Raw genomic sequence first — 27,871 nt, forward strand, 5'->3', positions numbered from 1 at the left:
TTAAATAAAAATACTCGCCAAATTTTGTGATAATTACCACTGAAACACATATTTGAGTGTTCCTACCTTTTTTTAATTGTTTTCACATTCAGAACCAACGCACATTTTCTGAAACACACAGATACATGTAAGGAATCTATACAAATTGCTTTATTAGAAGGACATTATCCTTGTATCCTTCCTATAACCTCCTTAATTTGTTTTCCAGATTAGTAAAATTTTCCAAAGTCACTAAAAGCAGAAATTTTCAAGATGGAGTCAAAGGATTGATAAGACTAAAAGTCCATGTTAAATCAATTCCTCCAAATCAAGTATGGACTCTATCTATGAAAACGTCTCTGGTCCCATAAGCCATCCTCATTTTACCCATGAAATTTACTTCACCTTAGCTCTTTAATATAAAAATGTTGGGAGTGAAGAGAAGTGATTTTAAGATTCATAATGGCAGAGGTGGGACTGAATTTTGTCTTGAATTAGTAATTATTCCTCAAGCACAATCAAGATAAATATACCTACATGTCTTCCTATGGTTGCCTAACTTTTAAAGTCATTAAGATATCTGGGTTTGGCTTATATACAAGCCATAATGACTAAATTTCTTACAAAATGTCAGTACATTATACATCCTGTCATACAGTGCGTAGGCAATATGGTATGGATGAGAGATATGGAAACAGGGAAACCTAGGTTAAAATCCATCTTTGTCCATTACTAGATGTGGACCTTGGGGAAATTACGTAGTTTCTCCTAGCTTCAGTTTACTCATCTGTAAAGGGGATATAGTAACTATAATGCTTATATGGTTGCTATGACTAAGAGAGATGGTGTACGTATATCCTAACATTCAGTACACAACAAACGGCCAATTAGCATTATTTCACTCCTGCGCCTTCCCAAAACTTTTTACACTGACATCAGGGTTTTTTCCCAATCATGAATTTAAAAAGGGGGAACATTTTAAGAAATTATAATTAAGTCATTTTTGCCTCAACACAATTCAAATCAAGTTCTTTCAATGGCTTAGTTCTGGCATATAATTACAATAGTTAAGGGAATTAATATTAGACTTTAACTACCTATTATAATGCTGTAAGATTGTAATACTATCTTGCAAATGAATTTAATATTTTTTCATTAATAGCCTTTCATTCAAAAGGACTGTTTTTATATATGCAAAATTTTGTGATAGTTAAATATTAGCTTTAAGACACATTAGATGAATAAAAATGGCAAACAAGTATCTTAAGTAATTTTGCTTGTTTTTATATGATAGATTCTAGAAGTAAATCAGTCTGATGTAAAATTTAATTTGAAATTTGTTAAAATGATCTATACTTTCTACCACTTTTTCAAGAGGGTACTAAAAAAACTGGGGAAAGAAAATTATTTGTTTTAAACATGCTTGCATGAAATGGGAAACTATAAGAAGTTCTTTTCATTTGGTATGTAACTTTTAAAATTATTTTATTACTAAATATCAAAATATGTTGGAAAACTCACAATCAACTGGCCCAAACACGAAGTATAGTAGAACATAAGATAACTCTTACTTTGTCAGGAAAAAGTCAGTTAGGCCTCAAATGGTCACTTATCCTCAATGCTTCCAATTGAAGAAGGAATATAATTTATTTTTATTCAAAGATGTCCTACAAATGTTTGAAAATAATACCCTGAAATACAAGTGAAAGATATTTAAAGGCAAGGAAACTAAGTGAAAGTTTACTGGGAAAGATATAAAATTTGTTACATGATAAAAGAATAATGAAATGAAAAACATTTTATGCCAGAAGACTGAAAAATACACTAAGGGTCTGAATCAAGATAAGGGCCAATAAAACTTAAAAGGCAGAAATCCTGGGCATCAGTAAAAGAATCTTAATTCTAACAATTCAAAACTGTGTTCAGCAATCTAGCTGAATAAATGGTAAGTGCTACAACATCTAACTCAAAATCATAGCAGATGGCAAACAAGAGAAAGCTTATATACAGGTCATAAGCATTTTGGACAGCAAACTGGGAAATCTAGGCTGTTTTGAGCTAAATAATGAAGACAGAGGAATATGACTGAGAAAATATTGTTAAGTGGATTTTTGTTTTTTCTCTTAGCTTTTTATCTCCCAGAGAAATCACAGAATTTAATTTGATAATGAGTACTAAGTACTCTGAGAATCTGTAAAAAATAAGTGAGATCATCAGTTTGCAAATTGATAGAAAATAATTTGTGCTTATTTTTTAAAGTCCCTTATTTGACATAAAGTGCTTTATTTTTTAAAAATGCAGAAGTTGTTGTTTTAGAGATTATGGGTAATGAAGCAAAAGCAGCTTTAAAAAACCCAGTATGATTTGATAGATACATCAAAATGTTACGGATACATAACATGTTATCACTAACAGGTACATTAGAATATAATGTAAATAATAAATGCTGCTCACATATAAAAAAATCATGAAAAATTGGCAAACGGAGAAATTATGAAAATAGAATTAATGGAAACAGTTTTGAAGAGAGAGCGGTAAGTCTCAGTCTGCTCAAAGGTGACAGGTTTGGCACCAATTCTCCCTTCCACAGGGATTTGGCACGCCAGGTGAACCACTTTTTCCCACACAGTGTTTTAGGTCATGGGAAGAGGAGGGGAATCTTTTTCAGACGGTCGTCAGGCCTTGCTTGGGAAGGGGATAAACAGATACTACAGGTTCAAGACTACAAATTACTTTTCAAGTTATGTTAAACAGGAAATGAAATTTTGAGTCAAAGATGTCCTATTCAGAGAATAGAGGATATAACACTATATTGTCTTAACCATCTACGTACTTAAAAATTCCATATAAGTATAGCTCTATAAGTTTTCTGATAAAAATGTGCTTCTTAAATAAATGAAAATGGAACATAACATATAAAAATAAAATAAAATAAAATGGAAAAAGGCTAATATTTGACTTCCTCTACTTTGTTCTATGCTCTCTTATGAACTTCCAAAACCAGAACCAAATATGTTTGTTAAAATGCCTGGAAGGAAATACTTAGGATTTGGAAGGTTAAAAGAAATAGCATTTCAAATTAGGTTTTGGTAGTTCCGTCTTCAGAGCCCTTTGAGACAATGTTTCTGCATTTTCCATAAAAGAGAAAGCAAAAAATCAGGTAGTTGCTTTCTCTTCTGCAAAATTCACTGTCATAGAAGAGACTTTAACAAAAGCATGGGGGAGAAAAATGTTCGTATTATGGAAGAGTGTGTGCTCTGTTAGGAAGAGAGCTTACAAGACAGCTTATTTGTGGCTACAGGCTATTGCACATTCAAACACAAGACAAGAAAAAAGAATGTCCAACAGATAATATGTTAGGAACGTATCAACACATAAAATAAAGTAGCTTGTGCCCAGAAATAAAACATGAATACTGGACACCACTGAAGTCAAACCTGTCTTAATTTGCTTCTGTTTTAATGACCTTTAGAAACTGTTTCAAAGTGATTATCAGCAAAACATTGTTTTTGTTTTTCTTAAAAAAATATTTTGAGACCACTTTTGATACACACACATATAATTCTGTGGTCATAACAGACAAATATAACTTTAGTGAGACTAAACAAAAGTGCAAAACTTAAAAAACAAAATTAAAAAATATGGAAGCATAAGCTAAATTTTCTGCATAGCTGAAATCTAGTTAAAGCAAGTCCCCGTTGCAGGAGTGGGGTACTGACGGGAGGCTAAAGCAGTTTTGTAAAAATGTCTTCTGCATGGTTAAATGATGCAAAAAATAATTTCACTCCATAGGCTTGAAAACATTTCACAGACAGTTCATTCCTATATCTTTAGACACCATAGTTGTGGCAGTGCCTCCTTCTGCAAGGTAAACAGCGGTACTAGATTTGGAATGGACTGCCCTGTCACTGCCATTGTTGTTGACCTCACAGTCCAGCTGTTCAGTGGAGATAACCCAGGTGGAAGGGCGCCACCGCTTAAGAGAATAGGGAGTTTTCACACGTTTCTTGATCTTTTCACCAGATCCTGACTTGCCATCTTGTATTGACTCACCTACTGAAAATAAAAGTACAGAAAAATGAACTATATATGAAGAAACTATTAAAAAGTAAAAAGTTAGGGTTGCAACTCAGGAACATATCAAACTAATATCTACTGGGGGTGCTAATGGACATGTCTTGAAATTATTGATGCCAGGCAGTATTTTTCTAGGCAAAACTTAAACATTGTTTTTGAGACTCTTTAAGCCCAATGTTTTAATAACTGGTTGAATTACTATATAGGACAAGGAAGAAAATATTTTAAAACCACAAAAAGCAAAAACAGAGGAGAAAATTAAAAATTCTCAGATGTATTCTCAAATCCTTTGGGTATTGGAAGCAATCCTAACTTGACAAATGCATTTAATCATTCTACTTAATGCTCAAAGTGCTTCAAGTTATAAAGGATCTGGCACATGATATTTTACAGAAGAATGGCAAAATACTAGCATATAAATTTTCTAGTAATTCCCTCTTCCCAAACCTAACAAGACATTTTACTGCCATGGAGCCCTGCCACGGGTCAAGTGGTCTATAATACAAACCACTCAAGCAAGAAGCTAGATTCTACTGATCGATTTTTGAGAGCTAAATCCCTTTCAGCCCATTTTGCAGTCTTTGGCAACAACCATAAAACATGACTGTTTTTCTTCAAAAGCGCTGTCTGTCTGCAAGAGAAATTATTCTGTATAATGATGAAGATTGTGGTGAGCTCTCTGGTCTTGTGTTATAATCCCTTTAGGACCAGAAACTAAGTATCAAGTTGTTTAAGTTATTAATTTAAATTGTTGGGCCCATAACACAATGCTATAGGCATGTGGGAGACTCAACACATAACTCTTGAAAAAAATTACACCAAAAAGCCAAGAGCAACTTTATAGTGACTTTTCTGAATTTTCTCTGGACTTTTAAGATTTATAAAGTCTAAAAAAATCTAAATGTGTATATAATAGATATTAATATGCTTAACAAACTGTTTCACAAGTTATATTGGCATCATTTTACTTGGAAGTTTTAAACTGGTGAATATTTATTTAATCTTAACCGTTCACAACAAATATGAGTTGCATTATAAACCAGTAGCTATGTAAGACACATATCAAATTGGTAATTATTTTATTGTGACACTGACTTTTTATCAACCACAAAAAATTACTTTTTTCTTTACAATAGTCTAATTACTTCTTAGGTCCAGCCAAATGGCTTCTTTTATTTCTAAAAGTGATAAAAATAAATAATTGCTAGTTGAAACACAATCTGATTCTAAGTAGTTACTTAAATGGTCCCAAAAGACAAGAAGGAGAGATTACATGACCCCTTGACTTACATTGCAAACTGCTGCCATCAAGGACATTTGTGGCTGAAAGATCTAAAGAATTAGGCCTCTGTGCTCTTCTGGGTTTTGATGGTCCAGGATCTGCTACTGTGCTTGGAACACCCTGTGTAAGAACATCTTGCTCTACACATGGATTACTGTTGTTGTTATTGGAATTAGTTCGGCCACCTTCCAGTGGCCGTTCCCTCCTGTCCACAAGACGATCCAGAACACCTTCATCATGACCAGCCTGTTGCTCTCGCCTCAATAAAGGTTCATGCTCATCAGGACTGGAATTAATATTCAGCCTAGTGTCCTCACCAATGAATTGATTTTGCAGCATTTCTTGGGCCCTATGTGCCACCGTGTTGGCTGTCTGGCCAGATGGTATTGCCCCATTGGCATACTGAGTAGTGGCAGCATGGGAGTTAACGTGGTTTCTACCTGCTACACCATTCATGGTGACTGTAACCACATGAGGTTCTACAGCATTGATTGTATTCATCTTGGCAACTCCAGTTTCTACTTGTTTCAAGTTCGATTTGTGCTTGCTGCCAAATTTCAGCCGGGGCTCCTTTGTTGAATTTTTGGTGTTTAAAGGCAAACTAGTAGGTCTCTTAGGAAGGTTTTGTTGCTTGGGGAGAGGATAGAGCTGAGCAGGTGGGACATCAGGAATTAAACATGCTTGGCCATTGGCAGCCTGTGTGAAGTCCTGCTGTCCAGTCACTTCTACTGCAAGCTTTATTAGTGGGTAAAGCAAGCTAGAACTAGTACTGCTCAGTGGGTCTGGCCCACTGAACTGTTTAAGAGAATGCTCCATGAGATTCTCATCAGAACTTTCTTTGAGGTTCTTATCAACTTCTTTTGGGTCTAGTTTGTTGGTCTCCAAGTCTTCTTCTGTCAGCTGTAAACAGACAGGGGTTGGCCCAATTGGCTGTGAAACATTTGTGGCATGAAGATTTGTTTCATCTGGGTATGGCATCTCAGATATAGTGGTCATGCCAGTGCTTGGAGTGAGGCCAGTGGTGTTTGTGGTTGTTGTGTTGGTGGACAGACTAGTGACGCTCGTTTCAGGGCTGGGGATTCGAGCTTGTGCTTGCTGTCGTTCATAGTTAATTGAGTTTCGGTTCTTTTCCCCTGTGGTCAAAGGTGTGCTGGACATCGAATGCTCAGAGGAAATATTCTTCACAATGCTGTCAGTGTGATGGATAGAGTCTTCAATGTATGAGGAAGAAGAATAATCTGGATAAGGGCCAATCTTTGGCACACGCCTACTGTGTGACAGGTTGCTTAAAGAAAGAAAAAAGCGCCACATTGAGAATATACATTTATGACAAACATTCTCCATATCTAACACCTCTGGTTTTAAAGTATAAACTGCTTTTTATTTTATTCCTAACCCACAAAATTCTGGAAGTTATTTAAAAATTCTAATAAAATAATCAAGTGTCAATAACTTATAAATGCTAGCTTTATATGACTTAAGCCTACTGAAAAACCTATGTGGATCAAGATATGATTTTTATAGATGTTCATTATTTTGGCTTATAGGAGTTAATTAAAATCTCTCCTATAGTTTTATAACATTACCAAATATATCTTTATGAATTGCATACTTCCACAACCAGACAAAGTTTCATGAGAGAAGCAACCATGGCATATGTTTCCTTTGTACTATCACAATTCTAGATATATAATCGCTACTCAACAAATATGTTACCAGTTAAGTTCCAATGATCAAAAGGTAACAACTAATAGTTGTTCCAAAGTGCTTCCATGAAGAGTCATAGTCTAGCAAATGAATGCATCTTCCCTGGGTAGACTAAGCCATATCAATGAAAGTCCTGGAGCCTTGAGTATGAACATGACACTCAGATAAAGGATCAAGATTCAGAAATGTTCTCCAGTTATCAAGGGTTCTTCATAGTCATTGTCACACCTTGAGAGTGATGGTTCTTGATCATGACACTGTAATATATTTATGTTTTTAAAATAAAAACCAGGTTCAGTCAGCATGGTTCAGTGGTTGAGCACTGACCCATGAACCAGGAGGTCACGGTTCGATTCCCAGTCAGGGCACATGTCTCTGGGTTACAGGCTCTATCACCAGTATGGGGTGTGCAGGAGGCAGCCGATCAATGACTCCCTCATCATTCATGTTTCTCTCTCTCTCTCTCTCCCTTCCTCTCTCTGAAATCAATAAAAAACATATTTGAAAAATTAAAATTAAACAAGCCCAGGGGCAGCTTTAATAATCAGAGTATAAACATTGGTAACATTAATAGATGCAAGTGTTACAGGAGAAAAGCAGCAGCTAAAGGAGAGGAAGTGCTACGGAGAAAGACTTATGAGGTTATGAGGGGAATGAGAGGAAGAGGAAGTAAAAAGCTGTTATACTGCACAAGAAAAGGAAGTTTAGTAAGTATGGAGGGTAAAAGTCAATACAATGACACCTAGAGTGCAATGACTATGGCATGAACTATGACTTAGGAGAAACTATTTAGAAATGACAGGCATGAGAGGAAGCATGTAGGGGTAGAACTGAATGACACAGAAGGCAAAAAAATGGCCAAAATAAAGGAGAAGTATCAAGGGTCTCTTCTTACCATTCAAGGAAAGTTCAAAAACACTTAAAGTAGCTGACTCTTGAGAGGGGTACAAATAGCATAATAGAGCACACAGATAATAAAAAGGTGAGAAGAAAGTAGGAGATTATCTATAGTATGTGTAAAGTGAGAAAATTTATATTTAGAATTGCTAGTTTCTACCTTCCTTAACTTGCTGATATATAAAGCATAAGGGTTTATATGCTGAAGTTAATTTAACCTAAACATAAGTAGTGTACACCCAATTTTTGGTCTATAGTTCATAATACAAATTGCTCTTAAAATAGAATAAAAATAACACAGAAAATGATTCAAGAATCAAGTGTATTTTTTATCTATTGATCGATTTTTTAGAGAGATGGGGTGAAGGGAGAGAGGGGAACAGAGAGAAAGGAAGAGAGAGAGACTGAGAGAGATTGAGATTTGTTGTTCCACCCATTTAGGCATTCATTGGTTGCTTCTTGAATGTGCCCTGACCAGAGATAGAAACTGCAACCCTGGTATATTAGGACAATGCTCTAACCAATTGAGCTACCCAACCAGGGCCTCAAGTATATTTTTATCTAAATTACCTCTGGTAACTTTTTCCTTGGTGCCTTTCTGAAGATTTTTAACATATACTGGATAAAATGACCAATCTGTGGGAACACTTTTTCCCCAAACGTGAAACAAAGAAACACAAGTGACACAGTCTGAAAGTTCCAAGTTTTAGGAATTTTTTTTAAAGCCCTTTTATTTAGAACCAAAAATCATAGTTCTAACAAAACAAAAAACGGTCTCATAAAATAATGTTCATAATGGAATGAAAAGACCTTATGAACTGCTTTCATGTAAAAGTAGTAGCAGTATACTCTATAAGAAAGAACACTGGATAAGAAGCCTGGAAACAATAGTCTCCAGTGAAACAGGTTAGATACATAGGCAAGGTCATAGTTTCATTTTCTTTTAAAAAACAAACAAACAGTAGGGGAAGGAGGATTAATAACAAAAAATTAATATGACAATATATGTAGAAGTGCTTATAAACTTCTGGAACTATGAGAATATTTTACCTTCATTACTGTGGGGAAGTTGGAGCATTAATACAGAAAAACTAACCTCTTTTACTATATCTTTACATATTAAAACCTCCACAGATTTCATCTAGCAATTATATCAAACAAAAATCTTCAGTGAAAGAACTGGAACACTGGCCCTACCCGGTTTTTCTCAGTGGTTAGAGCGTAGGCCCGTGGACTGAATGGTCCCGGGTTCAATTCTGGCCAAGGGCACGTATCTCGGTTGCAGGCTCGATCCTGGCCCTGGTCAGGGAGTGTGCGGGAGGCAACCAATCAATGTGTCTCTCTCACACCGATGTTTCTCTCTCTCCCCCCACTTCTACTCTCTCTGAAAAGCAATGGAAAAAATAACCGTGGGTGAATATTAAAAAAAAGAAAAAGAAAAAAAAAAGAATGGGAACATTGAAAGAAAAATTACAACTTTAGACTGGGTAAGTTAATCACTGTACTACTAGATTAGTTTAAGAGTATTTATTTCCTGTTCTGTTTGGTCTCTGTTTTCAATACTGACTGATGGATGCCAATCCCCTTTGGGTCTTACCGCTCATTCTGCATCGCAGTAGACATTGGATTGACTGTTGGGCTCACGGATTTGTTTCTTTCCCATATCATCATAAGTTCAGCCATCCTCTCCTCAGCACACTGCGCAGTAAGCCGAGCCTCTGCATCCTGGTCCCAACAGTCTTCGATTGTCTCCTTGAGTGACCTCACTGCCTGTAATAAAGCACATGCCAAACAGTGTATCTTAAAAAAATTTTAAAAAGTATTGAGTTTTTTAGTGATATAAGGTAGAAGAAAAATCAGTTTTCTTTAACAAATATTTTACATAACTGTAATAAAATTTTTTAGATTTCAGAGATTTGTAAAGGGTTACATTTCTCAAATGGTGAGTAGCAAGTAAGAAAGGAAGCTCTCACTTAACTCCTTGAAGAATTATGCCTAAGAGTAAGCAGCTGCAATAAATTATATATGTTTCTTCAAGGCCACAGATTTTTGACATTGTTGACTCACTGCACTGTTACTTCGATCAATAGCCACTAATTCCACTTCAAAAATAATTTCTGAGTTTGATGGAATACTGGCACCAGATTATCTTCAATTTCTAGCTGAGCCTTTTCTCCTTTACTCCTAGAGTGCTTCACTCCAACTGTAAAACTTAAAGGCTTGGCATTTTCTTCTTTAAACTAGTTTCAATGATAGTATCAAAAGCTAAATAAAAAATAGTAAGGCTAAGGAGTATAGTAAATCCCATTTCTATGTTAGAAAAAAATATAAAAACATATAATCTTGTAATGCATAGAAATTTCTGGAAGTCTACAACAGGAACTTAACAGTGGTTGTTTCTTTGGAGGAATTTTTGAATGTCTGAGGTGAGTGGAAGAGTTTTCACTGCATATTTTTTGTACTGCTAAAGAATAATTATTGTTTGAACTCTTTGTTTGAATTTTTATTACATGCAAGAGAAACATTTAATTAAACAACTTTGTTAGATAAGTAATATATGTAGGTATCACTAAATTTAAAAGGTCAAAAAGGAAACTTCCCTCCCACCCTTAGCCATCAACCACCCATTTTCCCTTTATAGTTTTATTCACATTAATTACTAACCATGAAGTGCAACACGGTAAAGTGCATAACCTGTAATCTTTCTAAAGCAAAAATCTGGACACTCTTCAACACAAAACTGAAGGGGACCCTTTCCTTTCCAATTACGAAGCACTATCTATTGTAAAGAGTCCCCATTCGCCAACTGCTGCCCCAGGAGAGCTCATAAACACCAAAATCCAAGTAGCTAAAAACTGAGTATTGGCTGTTGTCTATATCTTGAGGAAATAGATATGCTGAATGAGGATGAATTTATTACTTTCCATTTGTATGGTTGGAAAATAGTTTGTTAAAATTCTTTTTCAAAAATAAGACAAAAAAATAAGACATTCATCAAGCATTGTACTGGACGATGACTGTGGTAACCACTAACCCTGGTCTCTACCTCTAAGAAATTTCCAATTTTAAAGGCAGAATCACTGTTGATGAATAACAGAAGTTAACAATAATCTTACCTACTTTTTTCCTTATTTTGGGGTGCTCAGCATTGCTTTACTCTGTTTCTGGGACAACTTTCACTTGACCAAATCATTGTTTCTAGGACTATCAGAGTTCTATTTATAGCCAACCTTTCAATTATTTTTCTAATTATTCCATTTCTCAATTTAACATTAATAATTTACTTCTAAATATTTACCTGTGCAAATAACTTACCAACCATTACTTTAACATTGTTTGGAATGTGTAATAGATTTTCTTCAAAAACACAATCAACTTGCAACTTTTATAACAACACCCATTTATCCACTAGGCTGTGGTCTAGCAGCATAATTTAGAGGCCATCAGTGTAGGAATAATATGTCATCTGTAGAGCTACCCTGCCTGGGTTTTGATCTTTGCTTTGCTGCTTATATTAGCCATATATCCTAATTTCTTTGGGCCTCTTTTCCTATATCTGAAAAATGGGGACGATACTTTGCATAAGAATCAAATGTGTTAGAACAGTCTGATACATAGTAAGAACTCAGCAACTGTTTAGCTCATGCTGGGTGACCCTGGGCAAGGCACTGGCACAGGCTGACTTTGCACCTCCAGGGAGGCCCCAGAGACAGTGCACCTGGTGGTCAGACTCGACCACACTGGATCACAACCCTACCACATCCACAAGTGACACACTCAAGGGGTGCACTTGGTGAACACCAAAGCTCTACTGAAGTAAATCCTGCTCCATAGGGGTGTCTCCAGCACACCAGCTCTCTGGCTGTAGTTGCAGCTGGTCCTCACAGCTGACTGGTCTGGGGGTCAGTTCCTCCCAATGACGCCAATAGCAACCAAGGCTCAACTACAACAGGACAGTGCACAGAGCCCACAAAGGGGAGCATCTAGAAGGCCCAGCACAGGTGACTGGGGAGGCTGAGCCACTGGACCCTACAGGACACCTACTACACAAAGCTACTCTACCAATTCCAGGAGACATAGCAGCTCTACCTAATACATAGAAACAAACACTAGGAAGCAGCCAAAATACCGAGGCAAAGAAGCATGTCACAAAGGAAAGAACAGAAGAAATCTCTAGAAAAGGAACTAAATGAAATAGATCAAAGCAAGCTAACAGATACAGAGTTCAGAATAATGGTTATAAGGATGCTCAAGGATCTTAGTAAGAGTATGACGAAAATAACTGAGAAAATTGATGACATAATAAGTACCAACTTGAAATGAAGGCTATGGGAACAGAAATGAAGAATAATTTACAGGGAATCAACAGTAGAGGACACTGAGAATCAAATCAGCAATTTGGAACATGAAGAAACAAAAACCACCCAACCAGAAGAGCAAAAAGAAAAGAGAATCCAGAAATATGAAGATAGCATAAGGAGCCTTTGGGACAACTTCAAGAGGCGCAATATTCATATTACTGGGGTGCCAGAAGGAGAGGAAAAAGAGCAAGAAATTGAAAACCTATTTGAAAAAAATAATTACAGAAAACTTCCCCTACCTGAGGAAAGAAATAGACTTACAAGTCCAGGAAGCACAGAGGGTCCCAAACAAGAGGAACCCAAAGAGGCCCACACCAAGACACATCATAATTAAAATGCCAAAGGTTAAAGACAAAGATAGAATCTTAAAAGCAGCAAGGGAAAAGCAATTAGTTACCTACAAAGGAGCACCCATACGACTGTCAGCTGATTTCTCAACAGAAACTTTGCAGGTCAGAAGGGAGTGGCAAGAAATATTCAAAGTGATGAAAAACATGGAACTACAACCAAGATTACTCTACCCAGCAAAGCTATCATTTAGAATTGAAGGTCAGATAAAGAGCTTCTCAGACAAGGAAAAGCTAAAGGAGTTCATCACCACCAAACCAGCACTACAGGAAATGTTGAAGGGTCTTTTTTAACAAGAAGCTAATGAACAAAAGAATCTGATGAACTAAATAGATCCAGAGACACTGATGCATGTAACAAGCGATCATATTTCAGAGGGAAGAGGGAAGGGGGGTGGAGGGTGGGAAGAGATTAACCAAAGAAGTTATATGCATATATGCATAACCCATAGTCACAGACAATGACGGGGTGAAGGCCTGGGGAGGGGGTGGGAGCGAAGTGGAGGGGGTCAATTGGGGGGGAAAAATGGGACACCTGTAATATTTTCAACAATAAAGACAAATTTAATAAATAAATAAATAAATAAATAAATAAATAAATAAATAAATAAATAAATAAAATAAAAGACTATCAACTCCCCAAACTGAAATACTCTAGACTAGAATAGAAAATACCAAGATGTAGAGTAGATAGTAAGGTTAAGCATTACCTTACGACACTGTGTCATGATGTGAATATGCTTTTTTTTTTTAAAAACTATTACATATTATACTGCTTTTATTTTTATTACTTTTAGGAAGAGGAGGAGAGACATAGAAACATGAGTGATGAGAGAGAATCATTGATTGGCTGCCTCCTGCATACCCCCTGCTGGAGATCGAGCCCGAAATCCAGGCATGTGTCCTGCCCAGGAATCGAATCCCGCTCTCCCAGAGCATGGGTTGATGCTCAACCGCTGAGCCACACCAGCCAGGATGGACATGTATTTCTTAATGTAGGTTGTGTGTGGGGGGGGAAGTATGAAAAACGCTGAATTCTAGATCACATTAGAGTCTGCAGATTTTGTCGAGAGAGAAAATGGAAAAACAAGTAAATATAAAAAGAATTGGTAGCTTCTGGAATAAACAGTACATTTTAGAAGACTGGGTTTAATGGGTGGAGAAAGAAAAAGACTAAAGGAAAAAACCAACTCCAAACTTTTATGCAACAATATATAAAAGTTGATGAGCAAAAGGTTATGCAGAACTAAGACTAAGGAATAAAGAGAAACTGGACAAAGTGATTTTAGGAAGGGAAAGAGAACAAGCCAGTATTCAAGACAGATAAAGAAATGGGTAAGAATTGGGGGGGGAAATGAAAAATATGAAGAATTGGTGATGTAGTTGAACAAAGTATACCTCAATGTTTTACATATGAGAAAAAGCTTGCCTAGCTGGCATGGCTCAGTGGTTGAGCTTCGACCCATGAACCAGGAGATCATGGTTCAATTCCCAGTCAGGGCACATGCCCTGGGTTGCAGGCTCAATTCCCAGAAGGGGGAGTGCAGGAGGCAGCCAGTCAGTGATTCTCTTTCATCATTGATGCTTCTATCTCTCTTTCCCTTTCTCTTCCTCTCTCTGAAATAAATAATAAAAAAAACCCCACATATCTTTTTAAGAAGCTATTAACAAAAAACTAGGGCCTATAATTTTTTGTTTTTCTAATTTGAAATATTTTAATATAAAAAAAGCAGCCTTAAACTGCACATGTGATTGTTACAATACTACACTTTTACTATAAATTCTGAAACTATAGGAAAAAAAGTTATTCATAAACCCAATATTCAGCGTTAACTATGGTTAACATTTTCAGTTTCCTCAGAAAGTATTTTCTATACTTTAATTTTCCTCGGAAAACTGTTCTTCCCCCATTTACTGACTGATCTATGTTTGGGTCCCTAGCAGTTTTTAAAACTAGTTTTTAGATTCATTAATATTTGAAAGATTCTGAGTTTTGTTACTATAAATTTTTTTTATTTTATTTCAATGCAACTATGAAGCAAAAGTGTCTGCATTTAGCCCAACCAAGTGTGGCTCAGCGGTTGAGCATCAACCTAGGATCCAGGTGATTGGGGTTCGATTTCCGGTCAGCGCACATGCCCGGGTTGCAGCTTGATCCCCAGTCCGGGGCGTGCAGGAGGCAGCTGATCAATGACTCTCTCATCATTGATGTTTCTCTCTCTCTCTCTCTTCCTCTCCTTTCCTCTCTCTGAAATCAATAAAGAGATATTAAAAAAAAAAAAAAAAAAGTGTCTGCATTTAGACATGAGAATTTCTGTTTTTATAAGCTATGCTCTTGCTATCTAACTCTAATCCTGGATTGTCTCTGCAGACAAGCAGTTCTATGGACTGTAGCACATTAAAGTTAAATGGATTAGTTGGAAGTGAACCAAGTATTACTTTATCCCTTACTTAGCAACCTAATCTAAATTTGGAGTAAAAAGTTTTCAAGTAAATATGCATATGATGCATATCCCATAATGGTAGGGTTGCCAAGAGATACTTTAAAATCATGAGTCCAATTTCTCTGGTGAAATAAGCAATTTAAGGAAGACGAAGTTGTATTTCACTAGGTAAAATTTCACAAAGATATTTTTTCTTTGAGGGATGCTTTACTGTGAGGCTGGCACACCTAATGAATCCTTGTGAAGGATTCCACCTCTCACCTGCTGCCAGGGACCTCTTAAAGATCTGTCCCACTTCCCATAGCAGGGACTACCGTTTGGAGGCAATCTTGGGAATATGTGCTTGGAAAGAGGTCTTTAATTTCCTCATACTTGAAGAAGACTGAAATCTCATTTGAAGTAGAAGCCTTCCTCGAAGGTAATCTCCTGACAAAGAAGACCAATGGAGAAAATATACAATCTAAATCTGTATGGAAATATAACATCTCTCTAGCCTCTCCTGGACATGTCACCATCCCCATATTAAGTCATGATCCAGAATGAAAATATTCTAATCCTACCAAGATAACCTAAAATTAAAATGTGAAAATACATAGTAAAAAGATTAAAATTGCTTAATAAAATTTTTTTCTTTTGTTTTTAACTATAAATCAAGAAAACTGTATAAAGTATGAAAAATACTCAAATTTATACCCTCAGAGATAATGAAATTGCTATTCCATTCTTAAAACAAGAACAGATTGCTCTGAAAAAAAGCAAACAATAAAAATTTCTAAAAGTTGTAAGTATGACTGTGGAAAGTAAAATTTTAATGAACAGATAACAAGTAGAATGCTAAAGATGAAAATAAATGAGTGATTTGAAAGGTAAAGCTGAGTAAATCTTAAACAATGTACAACAAAAAAATTGGTAAATACAGGAAAAGAACTGAGACCTGAAATGTCAAGTGGTCCAATATCTGTCTAATGGGAATTCCAGAAGGAAGAAATGAAAGAGAGGAAATAATTTTTAAAATAATATAGGAAAATTCCTCTGAATTGAAGAAACTTCTGAATTTTCAAGCTGAAAATCTGTCCAGTACAAAGCAAAAGGTGTGAAAAGATCCATGCCTACATACATTCAGGTGAAATTTCATGATTCCAATGATAAAGTAAAAGGCCTAAAAGCTTATAAAGAAAAGAAAACAAGAGAATAAAACAAAAAGCAACGGAATGAAACTAGTTGGCACTGGAATTCTCATTAACACATCGGGACGCTAGAGGACAAATGAGCAGTGGTTTCAAAGTTGTGAGAAAAATTATTTTGATCTTGAAACTATTACCTAATTATTATTCAAATGAGAGAACAACATATGTGAATTATTACTATTCAAATGTGAGGGCAAGAGAGAAACATTTTTGAATGTGTAAGGATTCATAATGTTTACTACCCGTGCACATAACTTAAAGAGGAACATCCTCAAAGAAAAAATGATTTACAAGAAAGAGAATGAGATTTTTTTAAAATGTTGCTTTGTAGTAGAACCTATACAGAAGAAAGAAAAAAAAGATGATGAAAAAGATCAAAGAGAAGCCAGTGGATAGTGACTTCTGAAACATTGTTCCTCAAGTGGCAGGGGTTTACACTAACATAGTATTTTTATTTCCCTCTCTATGAGCCCAAGCACAATACTGTGCTGTGCAGTGCATGTTTACATAATCATAATTCTGCAAAATTCTGATGTTTTATTTTACTTAAATTTTTAGATCTGCAGACAAAACAAAAAATACTTAATAGATACACTATTACAAAACTAGGAGAGGGTAAATGAGAGATAATAAATAAGAATACATATAGTAGAGTTATAATGGTAACTTCTAGAAGAGAAAATTAAATACAAAGACAAAAACCAGAGAACAATGTTAAAAGGAGTTACTTCTGAGGAGTGGTGGTAGGGGCAGGTAGGCTTTTCCATTTCCTTTTTTATGCCCTTCTATTTAATCAGGTTTTGTTTACTATCATAGGTATAACTTTAATTCTTTCAAAAAGCTGCTTAAAATAAAAAATACAGTGTACTTTCATCACTAAGGGGTAATTATGATATACTGTACAATAGAATACCGGCCCAATGGCGAGAAAGATAAGCATCTATATGTATTGACATAAAAAAATGTCCATAATAAAAAAAAATAAAGCTTCAGAAATGATAGTGGATAATGAGATAATCCTATTTATATAATAAAAAACTGTACGAGACAGAATGCGTAGGTACATCTGTGTATGCAAATGTAAGATGTTTTTAGTGTCACAGCAACAATTTACTGAAATGACAGAAGCCTTTGAAGATGGTCAATGTTGTGAGCTGCATTTTTAATATGCAGAATTTATAGGCTGTACCTTGCTTGGTTTCTTTTTGGTGTAGCTTAAGTTTCTATTAGCAACTGAATATGTAAGTCTGCACTAATTAACATTTTTGGTACCATTCTCAAGAGAGTAAGATGGAATTTCAATAACGTTTAAAATAGTAACTTGTTAATTATTCCAGTTATTACCCAATCTGACAAACTTCACACAAAATAGTCTCTCTAAATACTATTTTATACTTGGAAAAAACTGAAACTGAACCAAAAAGGGGGACTTTTTTATACTGAAATATTTGTAAATGTATAACAACAAAAATCAAGTTGGATTTCTGGTATTAGACAACTCTAAAACACTATTAACATTATTAAGTCTATTTTTGCTTCAAACTACATTAAAACATGCTCAGTTCATAAGCTGTCTTTTTAATAATTTAGTTTTTTCTTACCAGGCTATTTTCTTTCCAAGCTTCTGGGAACTTGGGTCTTTGTTTTTCCCTAGACACCAGAACCTGCATATCTTCAAAAGTGGGATGGTTTCCAACTTCTGTCTGAAAAGCCATCTGGTATTCTGGTACAGATTCACCTGTGAATTTTTTTTAAAAGGACAGAATAAGATGTCTATCAGAAAATGATATAATAACAGAAGTATTTCTGATACTAAGCAAGCAAAGAAACTGTGTCACAATCTTTTTTTTTTTTTAACCCTTTCAGGCATATTTGGAAATCCTAAAGAAACCCTTTTGTGGGTTTAATGCATTATTAATAAATTTTTCACTTAAAATAGTCTTTGTTTGATAAATTAAATGTTTTTCAATAAGTTAAACAGTAGTTTCAATGATGAAAAGCTATTTTTAAATGGTTTCTAACATTACTAAATTTGGAGGGAAAAGATTATTTCATATATGTACTACATTGAAAATATGCCTGAATTCTTATCCCATACAGGGATCAAGGGTAGTGAATATGAGATGTCCAGGATCTAGTACAACAAACACAGCTACAGAACCAAACATAGCTGGGAGGGTTATACAGTCATCATGTCAAATTATACCATTTGCCCTGTTATAATACAGACAGATTGTATCAAATGTCACAAAAATTTTTATGATAATGGCCATTTGACAGAAAAATCAATATACTTATTTTTTTTTAATTCCTCTTATCAAACCATCTAAATCAAGGATTTTAAATATCATTAAGGATTCTACCACTGTTTAATAAGCACAATCAGGGGCTTGTAATGAGAAGCTTATTGTTTTTACAAAATATGATCAAATAAAATTTAATAAACATATTGAGCTACACAGAAGACCTCTGGGACCAACACTTTAAGGCCTTTAGGTTCTAATCTTGGCTTCCTCTCTACCCTGGAAAAGTCATTAACTGTTCTGTGTTTCATTTTTCTCCTCAGCAAAATAGAAATGTTCATCCTTCCTTATTTCACTCACATGAAGATAATATAAAAGTTATAATGACTGAGGTAGAAAGTATATTACAAAACATGTAATTTAAGTCTTATGTTTCAATTTGAATATTCAAAAGAAGCTGTAAAACACTGTCTTCCACCAATAGTACAAATATTTACAAAGAGTAATTCTATAATCTATGTAGCATAGCCTAAAATTTTGGAGAATATTGTACTACCTATAAATACAAGTGATATTTTCACATACTCTAAACATTTCAGCAGATACTTATTTTTTATCAATAAACATTAACAATGAACTTGAAAGACAAAACTAGAGGACCTAATGTTGCCAGTTAGTATATCACTCTCATGAAACCTCCTATGATAAAAACCTCAACCCATATCACATATAAACTGTAAGATATTTACTAGTATATCTTATCTCTTTGACATATATACACAACCCACATAATACCTTCTAAGTGTTATTTACTAGTTATTTTTTCTTCATATGCTGGGTTAGTAGAATAAGTAAAAATACACAATTTTTACTTGTATGTTTTAATCAGGTCTAAATTACAATGAGAAAACTTGCTAAATGAAATTAATGCACAATCTTGTTTTGTGATTTAAATAACACTAAGAACTATTAAATTTTCATGGTTCTAAATCTAATTGTTCCACAGATACTTGTTTAGAGATAACTTTGTGTTAGGCACTGAAAAAACAAAGATGAATGTTAATGACAGCATTATCATGGAAGATGTTACTCTTACTGGATTGCCTTAAAACTTTATAATCACTGAATTGCTCACGGGAAGTTTTATAATCCCATTCTTTCAAACTGTCCAAAATAGATGAAACATCTAAGACTATCGGATGCCATTCCTTGCTTCTCACATTATTTGCTGTTTGTTAATTATGCCTCTAAGTAGTTAGGAATTTTCAGTCCCTTTCTTAAATTATACTTGTTCTCTTTCTTCCTTTTTCTTTCTCTTGTCTTCTTTTTTTCTTCCTTCCTTCTCCCTCCTTTATATAAACTTGGCAGCATTTCATTCTTCCTTTGTAATAGAGATACCTTATTCATTCGTTTTGCTAATATTTTTTCCTTTTTATTGAGTTATTGGGGTGACACCATTTAACAAAATTATGCAGGTTTCAGGCGCACAATTCTACAACACATCATCTGTATAATGTATTGTGCATTCACCACCCCAAGTCCCCCCTAACTTCTGTCCATCACCATTTATCACCCTATACCCTCCTTTTTCTATGCTTTTAATAGTGTGATTCCTATAAAATAGAGACCAAATGTATCAAATCATTTTATACACCATATAGTAAAGTTTCTATATGACAATTATGACACTGATATAAAAAGTCCTAACAAAAGAAGAAAAATTATAAACTTATAAGTAAGGTTCAAATAAGAATTCACATTACATGAACGTTTTTTCATTCAAAGGATGAAGGAAGGCAGGAAGGCAAGAAGAGAGAATTTAAAAGAAAGGAAGAAAGACAAAAGAGTTCCAATGGATAATTCACTGCTTCTAATTCCTTACCGAGTCAATTCAGGACACAATGTAAATACAGCTTATCAAATGCTCTGAGGGTGCATAAGGAAAATGATTGCTAAAGCAATCAGAGACCAAACTAAACATGGTTAGATAAGTTATTGTGAGCAACTAATTAAATCGCACTCAGAAGCAAACATGGAGTCCTTTTAAAAAGGTTTTTCCTTCTGGCTAATAATGTTTCTGAACACTAGATGGCACTAAACTAAAGGTATAAATGAAAGTAAAAACACAAATGTTGGACTTAATTATAGGTAAAGCATGGAACAGACTGACAAATCTCAGAGGGAAGGTGGGGGTGAGTGGGTGGAGATTAACCAAAGAACTTATATGCACATATACATAACCCACGGATACAGACAACAGTGTGGTGAAGGCCTGGGGTAGGGGGTAAGGGGTAGAAGGGGTCAATGAAGGGGGGTGGGGTGAGAAGAGAACATCTGTAATACTTTCAACAATAAAGATAAATTTAAAAAATAATAATACAGGTAGAGCCCGGCCGGGCGTGGCTCAGCGGTTAAGCGTCGACCTAGGATCCAGGCGATCAGGGTTCGATTCCCGGTCAGGGCACCGATCAATGGGTTGTGGGCTGCAGCCAATCAATGACTCTCATCATTGATGTTTCTAGCTCTCTCTCTCTCTCCCTCTCCTTTCCTCTCTCTGAAATCAATAAAGATACATTAAAAAAAAAAAAAAAAATACAGGTAGAAAGCAAGATATAACTGCTTCACATCATATTCATATATCAATTTTTGATAGATCTCTTACCTGGAAAGAGATCTGTACATCTCATAAATATCTCCCAATAGATGAGTCCAAGAGCATACATGTCTACTTGTTTCAAAGCTGATTCACAGTCCCTCAGGTTCACAGCTCCTTCTAGAACTTCTGGTGCCATATATCTGATTGTACCAACCTGATAAATTAGCGCAACATTTTTTGGAATTAGAATAAAAAGCATACACATTAGACAGAAATTATACATCAATTTCAATTTCAGATCACCAAGATGTTATTGATAAGTTATTTGACTCTAACCATGTTACTGAAACTGTTTCTACTTGATTTTTCAATCTATAAAATGCCCTCCTTGAATAATTAAACTGTGGTAAAAACATCCTATTGAACAGAATAAAAAAGAATGAGCTAGATCTTCCATTGCATATCAATGTAAAAAAACCTCTAAGACACAGTGAGACAACTGCAAAACAATATGTACACCATTTAATATTTTTAAAAATTCACAAAAAATATAAATATATGTATAGACCTGTAAATGTAAATGCAGGAAAAAAGGCCAGGGAAAGACATCTTCCATGTTGTAATAGTGATCATCAGAAGGTGACTATGTTCTATCTCACCTTGACAGTTTCACTCTTGCTTCAAAAATCAGTTCCTACAAACTTCCTCCTAATGCTTATCAAAAATGAGTTGGAATGGCAGTGACTTCCATAATGAACTGATGAACTTTATGCAGTGTCTTTGGCATTTCTTAACTTTGTAATTCCTAGTATGCTATAGTTGGTAGCATATAAGGATAATTATCCTGAGTTAGTGGTTTCTTAAATGCAATTCATAATGTTTTCAAACTCTGCCCATCTGATTCCTTTTGTATACACTCACCTCACTTATGGCTGCATTATCTTCTTCCCCTGGGCGTACCAGTCTATTTCCAGTCAGCCTCATGGACAACCCAAAGTCACTAATAACACAGGTTCCATCATTTTTCACCAGGACATTTCTGCTGTTTAAATCTCGATGGGAAATTGCAGGTTTATAATGATCTGTTTGGGTAATTTCAAATATTCATTAATGCTTAAACAGCACTATTGGACAAGAAATGAGAATCCAAGTAATAGGGACTGCTACATAAATATAAAAGGTAGTATTATTTTTCTACCTATTGATTTTCTAATATCAAGGACATAAATAAAAATTTCAACTTGCAATCATCACTATTTTCAGTTATATTTTTACAACATAACTCCTGTTATATGTATAATTAAACTTTAAACTTAAGTTGCAACTAGTAGCCAACATGTTATTGCTTCTAATTTTAATACACACTTGTTTTTTTCTCTTCGTTTTAGGGCAGTGATTTTCAACCTTTCTCATCTCATAAACTAATTACTAAAATTCTGTGGCACACAAAAAAAACCTATTATATTATTTGCTGATCTGACCAAAAAAAAGGTATAATTTTTATTCATTCACACTGGATTGCCATTGTTGTGTCGGCTGTTATTTTTTTATTTGATAATCTAAAGAAAGAGAGGTCAGTGCACTTGACTAAATAGTCAGGTATTGCATGTTTTAAAAATTCTTGTAGCATACTGGTTGAAAATCGCTATTTTAGGGTAGCAAAAGGAGGCAAAAGAGAAAGGGATATTTGGTATAAACAACAACAACAACAACAAAAGTCAACACATCTAAAACAAGTATCAATAAAAAACTGACATGCCTCCACAATTTGTGTATGTATCTTACACTTTTCTCCCATAGCTTAACAGATCAAACCTGAGACGGAACATCCCAGTTCTGCCCTGAGGTTCAGCCATGTTTCTAAGCCCACCTCAGTTCTTCAAATCAAACTAGAAACGGTTTTACAATAGACTGGAAGAACAAGTGGTGGAGCTGGTATTTTTCAGCAAGATATGAAAATCTGTTTTCTGAATTTACAGAGAAGCAAAGCACTATTATGCTTATTCCATTACTTGTTTATCACTAGACTTTATGTTCCATGAAGACAGAAAGAACATATTTTTCCTGAATTCCAGAGAAAATGCATGCTGACTAAGAATGTATCTAGCTTAAGCCCCTCATCAAAAACACATATTTTTTTCCTCTCTGTAAGGAAACTTCATATAAATCTTACATTAGGACCGTAGCTCTTGAAATAAAAAAAAATTCTAGTACAATTTCTAAAATTTAAAATAACTCACTAGGTATACAAAGAAATACAGCAATTCAAACAAAGTCAATGATGATTATTGGGTGTTTATACTGAGGCACAAATAGACTCAGTATTTATATTTATTACTGTCATTAAGGAGTATTAGATTGCAATTTCACCAACAATGAAACTAAAGACAGAGGATAATGATTCCTTTCACTATATATATATATATATCTCAATAGCACAACTGGAAGAAAAAAATAGTAGTTACCAAGTTTCTTTATCTAAGAGTTGATTTCTTTCTCATTTTCTCCCCTTCCCACTTTCAACTTAACCCCTAAAAGAGCTTCGTGCCTTATCTGAATGAAACAACAATGTAAGTATATGTGGTATAATTTCAAGCTGATATTTACATAAGAAAATTTATAGAGACATTGGAAAATGTCTGTATACTAATAATATCAAATCAATACCTAAACTAGAAGATGTTACACATTATGGAAAACAGGTTAATAATGGGGAGAATGTGCAATGACTCAGTAAGAGAGCCAGAGGGGAAACCTGAGTAGTACTTTCTGCTACTATAAAAAAAAAACAGAAAGAAAACAAAAGGGAACAAAGGAGAAACCGGGAAAGAAAAGAAGAAAAAATATGAGACAAAATAGCATTCATCACCAATACAAAGAGTAAAACTATAGACTGTCCTTTTGAGATTGTTTTTGCCTTTAAAGATCCCTTCAGTATTCATTTTAATCTTTTTTATTTGGGCTGTGGGGAATGTTACATAGAAAGGAGCAGAATATACAATGATTTTGCCCTGGAGAGCAGCACTGCACCAGGCAAATATCACAAAGGAAAGAAGGGACATAATATTAATTATGAAAAATAAAAACCTGAATGAGCCCAGCCATCATGCCTCAGTGGTTGAGCATTGACCTATGAACCTGAAGGTCATGGTTTGATTCCTGGTCAGGGCACATGCCCAGGTTTTGGGCTAGATCCCCAGTAGGGGGGCGTGCAGGAGGCAGCTGATCAATAACACTTTCATCATTGATGTTTCTATCTTTCTCTCCCTCTCCCTTCCTCTCTCTAAAATCAATAAAAACGTATTTTTTTAAAAAAAGCCTGAACGAAAAATAGTCTCTCTGTGGATATTTATACAAAAACAGAGAGTGATGGGAGAGATGGCACAAGCACACCAAGGACATGGAAGGATATACATAAATTAGTTAATAGTAATTTTCTGGTTAGGTTTGTGTGATCTATGTATGTTCATTCTTGGAATTTTTGTGTGTGTGATAATAAGTTACAATATTATCATTAAGAAAAAATTCATAGGGAGAACCAATTACAAATAAATAGGTTCGACTCCTCCTTATTCTGAAGCAAAAAACAGCTGAATAAGTAACAATAGTATTATTCCTTATTACAAAATTTCTAAAGAGAAGTTATATCTGAAGATACTGGGAAGAATAGAGTTCTCTGAAAAAAAAAGTCAAATGACCTTTTAAATGTTTTGAAATAGTATAGTATAGTTGGACTATTTTAAAAATAATAGGTAAAACTGTAAGTTCAAATTACTACACTTTTTTGCAATAGCACTTATATATATACACCTTCATTTTTAAAAAAGGTAAACTAGTGAAAATATTAAGTAATGTTTAAGAGTAAGATACACATTTAAATAAAACTCTTACTTGATGGCAATCATACTTTTCAGCCAATGCCTGACTTGAAACCTTGATGAATTAGGCAAGCCTTGACAAGAGGGATTAGGATGGTATTTTAAGTTCTGTGCTAAGCCAGCTCTTTAAAGGAGCTATAATAATATTTAAAAGTAAAGAAACACAGTCCAAATGGTTAATATGCTAAAGCACTAAAGTGAGCGAGTGCATCAAGTTGCTGACACAGGTAATAACACTGGCCAATTCTGTATTCAGGAAAAGCAAGATGTCAAGATAAATGAACTGATAAATTATTCAGGAGAAATTATTTATATATGAAGCAGCAGCTAGAAAAGATGATCCATGCTATTATACAATGGAACAAAGATCTAAGAAATTGATACATTAAGGATTCTCTTCACTACAGAGGTCAGAGAAACTGAAAAAAACACACCAATGTTCTGGGCTAGAGTATGACAGGAAAATGCTATAAGGGATGAAAGCTTGAGAAAGCATAAAGACAGATTTTTGCAACAAAGCTAACTGAGAGGTGCCTGTGCTCTGATGTGTACTTTGAAACAAAGTGAGAAAACAAATGTATTAAAAGAAAAAATTTTAAAGTATGCCTATACGGCCCTGGCCACTGTGGTTCAGTGGTTAGAGCATCAGCCTGCGCACAGAAGGGTTGTGGGTTCAATTTATGGTCAAGGGCACGTACTTGGGTTGCAGGTTCAATCCCCGGCCCTGGGTCAGGGCGAGTATAGGAGGCAACCAATCAATGTGCCTCTTTGTTCAATGTTTCTCTTTCTTTCTCCCCCTCCCCCACTCTCTCTAAAAATCAATGGGGAAAAAATATCCTTGGGTAAGGATTAACAACCACCCAGCATGCCTGAATGTGCATTTTTGCAGGGAGAGTGTTCAGAGCTTTAATCAAATTCTCAATGGTATCCATAACCCCTCTAGTGTCTTGAAATTCCTTTTCTTATTCTTCATGTTAGCTGTAAAATACATTTCTCATGTCAGATCTTTCAAATGGCTGGCTATTAATAAATCTGCTATGTATAAAATATACTTTTACTTTGAAGATATGAATAAAATGTCCCTTTGTTAATTTTGACTCCACATATCACTCATCTTCTATTCACTGCCTTACCTCCTCGTGGCAATTCGGTATGAAGATAAGCCAGTCCTCTAGTCACAGAATGAGCCAGACGGCAAGAGCTTACCCAATCACTTGTATGGAGACTAAGATACTTGCATAGAGATCCCTATATAGGGAAAAAAAATACACCAAAAAAAAATGTAGAATTAAATTACTTGAACATGAGAAGGTAACCTGAAGCCTTATAAAGGATTTGCATAGGCTAGGATTCCATGGAAATCTAATAAATTATGACATCTAAGAATCTTGAATGAGTCAGTAAGACATTTCCGTCGATAGAGAGAAGGAAATAGAGAAAAAAAGAATTTCAACATTATCAATATTTACTTTTCCAATATTAAAAACTATGAACAGTTATTTTATTTTAAATACTTCTTTGATTTCTAATTAAAATAGAAAGTAAGAGTCTTTTAGACTCTTTCTTTACACTGTACCTCTTACCAGTACAAATACAAATTATATTATGTTTTACAAGTAGAAAACAGGAGACTTTTGTAATGTACATGTGCCAGTGCTACTCAAGGTGCTCATCCACAAACTATTTATTATTATCAACCAGTGTGGGATAAGGAGTTTGCACCAGAGTGAATGTCAATCAAAGCACCGCTTCCTTCGTCAAGAAAGTCTTATGGAGAGGTGGAGGATGATGGGGGACAAGGGATGGGGGCACTGAACAGTTAACTAGTGATTTGATTAATTCATATTCTGGTGTGAGATCCTTATCTCATTGCAGACCCTTAGTAACCAGTGTGGAAACCAGCAAGGTTCTGCTGAATATCTGATTGACTGTTCATATAAAAGTCAGTTTATTTTAATGAAGAACTTACATTGGGATAATACTCCATCACAAGCAAATACTCCATGCGTCCATCTGCAGTGACTCTCTCATCTCCAACTATAAAGCGAGCAATGTTGTCATGTTCCATCAAAGGCACTCTGTAAATGTTCTTCTCATTGATAAAATTCTGACGGTTTGCAAAGGAAAACACTTTTACAGCAACTGGACGCTCATCTAAGGAACCTTTATATACTGCTCCATATCGACCCCGGCCAATCAGCTGTAAATTTGTTTTGAAGAAAACAAGGTATTAATTCAAATCACAACGGAACAATCAAATTTACTAAATAAAGTGTAAGTCTGTAAGTGTGCCACAGCTCTCTATTGTTTAAAGGTTAAATTATTCCATGATCAAGGAACTAATGAAATCCACCATTTTATATGGCTCAGGAAGCACCATCTAGAGCCAGACCTCCCAAAGAGAGCAACTATAAGCTCTGAACAAAATTGTAAAAAGAAACTAAAAGTGCTGGAGAATGAACAAGCGGAGTTAAACTGTGAGGAAAGCCAACACTTAGAAGAAAGGAATGGCACAGGGTGAGTTACCCACTTTTATAGCTTTTAGCCTGCGAGCAGGCTGACATCAGCTCTGTGCACTGCAGCTAAAAATGCAATAGAAAACCCATCATCTTTCTGGCCCCAGGAAAAAGAGGATAGAATCTGGGAAAGTCACAGCTGCTGAAAAGTGAGGGGAGAATTCCAGAAAGCAGAATCAGAGAAGGGGAAGCCTAGTGAGTGCATGGGACAAATTCCTGCTAGAGAGAAAGTAACTGAACTGAGATTTGAGCTTCCGCCTGAGATGAGTTTGCAGTGTGTCCAACCAAGACAACTGCCTACTAACACACACACTGAAAGTGAACACATTTCAGAAGAATCTAAAGAACACAGGTGTG

At 35.1% G+C, this 27,871-nt stretch overlaps 1 protein-coding gene across 2 annotated transcripts in view; it reads right to left on the bottom strand.

Annotated features, from left to right (window-relative positions):
• Positions 1-1,030: 1,030 nt before the first annotated feature.
• BMPR2 (bone morphogenetic protein receptor type 2) overlaps positions 1,031-27,871 on the bottom strand; it is a 110,230-nt gene continuing 83,389 nt past the window's right edge. Inside the window, exons 6-13 of one of the 2 annotated variants that reach the window (XM_016208863.2) lie at positions 26,968-27,198; positions 26,132-26,246; positions 22,042-22,202; positions 21,187-21,334; positions 17,883-18,019; positions 9,540-9,712; positions 5,347-6,623; positions 1,031-4,032 (exon numbers count right to left, since the gene is read on the bottom strand). In XM_016208863.2, coding sequence (XP_016064349.2) covers positions 3,785-4,032; positions 5,347-6,623; positions 9,540-9,712; positions 17,883-18,019; positions 21,187-21,334; positions 22,042-22,202; positions 26,132-26,246; positions 26,968-27,198 — 2,490 coding nt within the window. In that variant the 3' untranslated portion in view covers positions 1,031-3,784. Of the gene's footprint in view, positions 4,036-5,346; positions 6,624-9,539; positions 9,713-17,882; positions 18,020-21,186; positions 21,335-22,041; positions 22,203-26,131; positions 26,247-26,967; positions 27,199-27,871 lie in introns of both variants that reach the window. The other variant, XM_016208862.2, reaches the window with a different exon arrangement.

Source organism: Miniopterus natalensis, chromosome 8 (genome assembly GCF_054644295.1).
Source record: "Miniopterus natalensis isolate mMinNat1 chromosome 8, mMinNat1.hap1, whole genome shotgun sequence".
In the NCBI taxonomy this organism is placed as follows: domain Eukaryota; kingdom Metazoa; phylum Chordata; class Mammalia; order Chiroptera; family Miniopteridae; genus Miniopterus; species Miniopterus natalensis.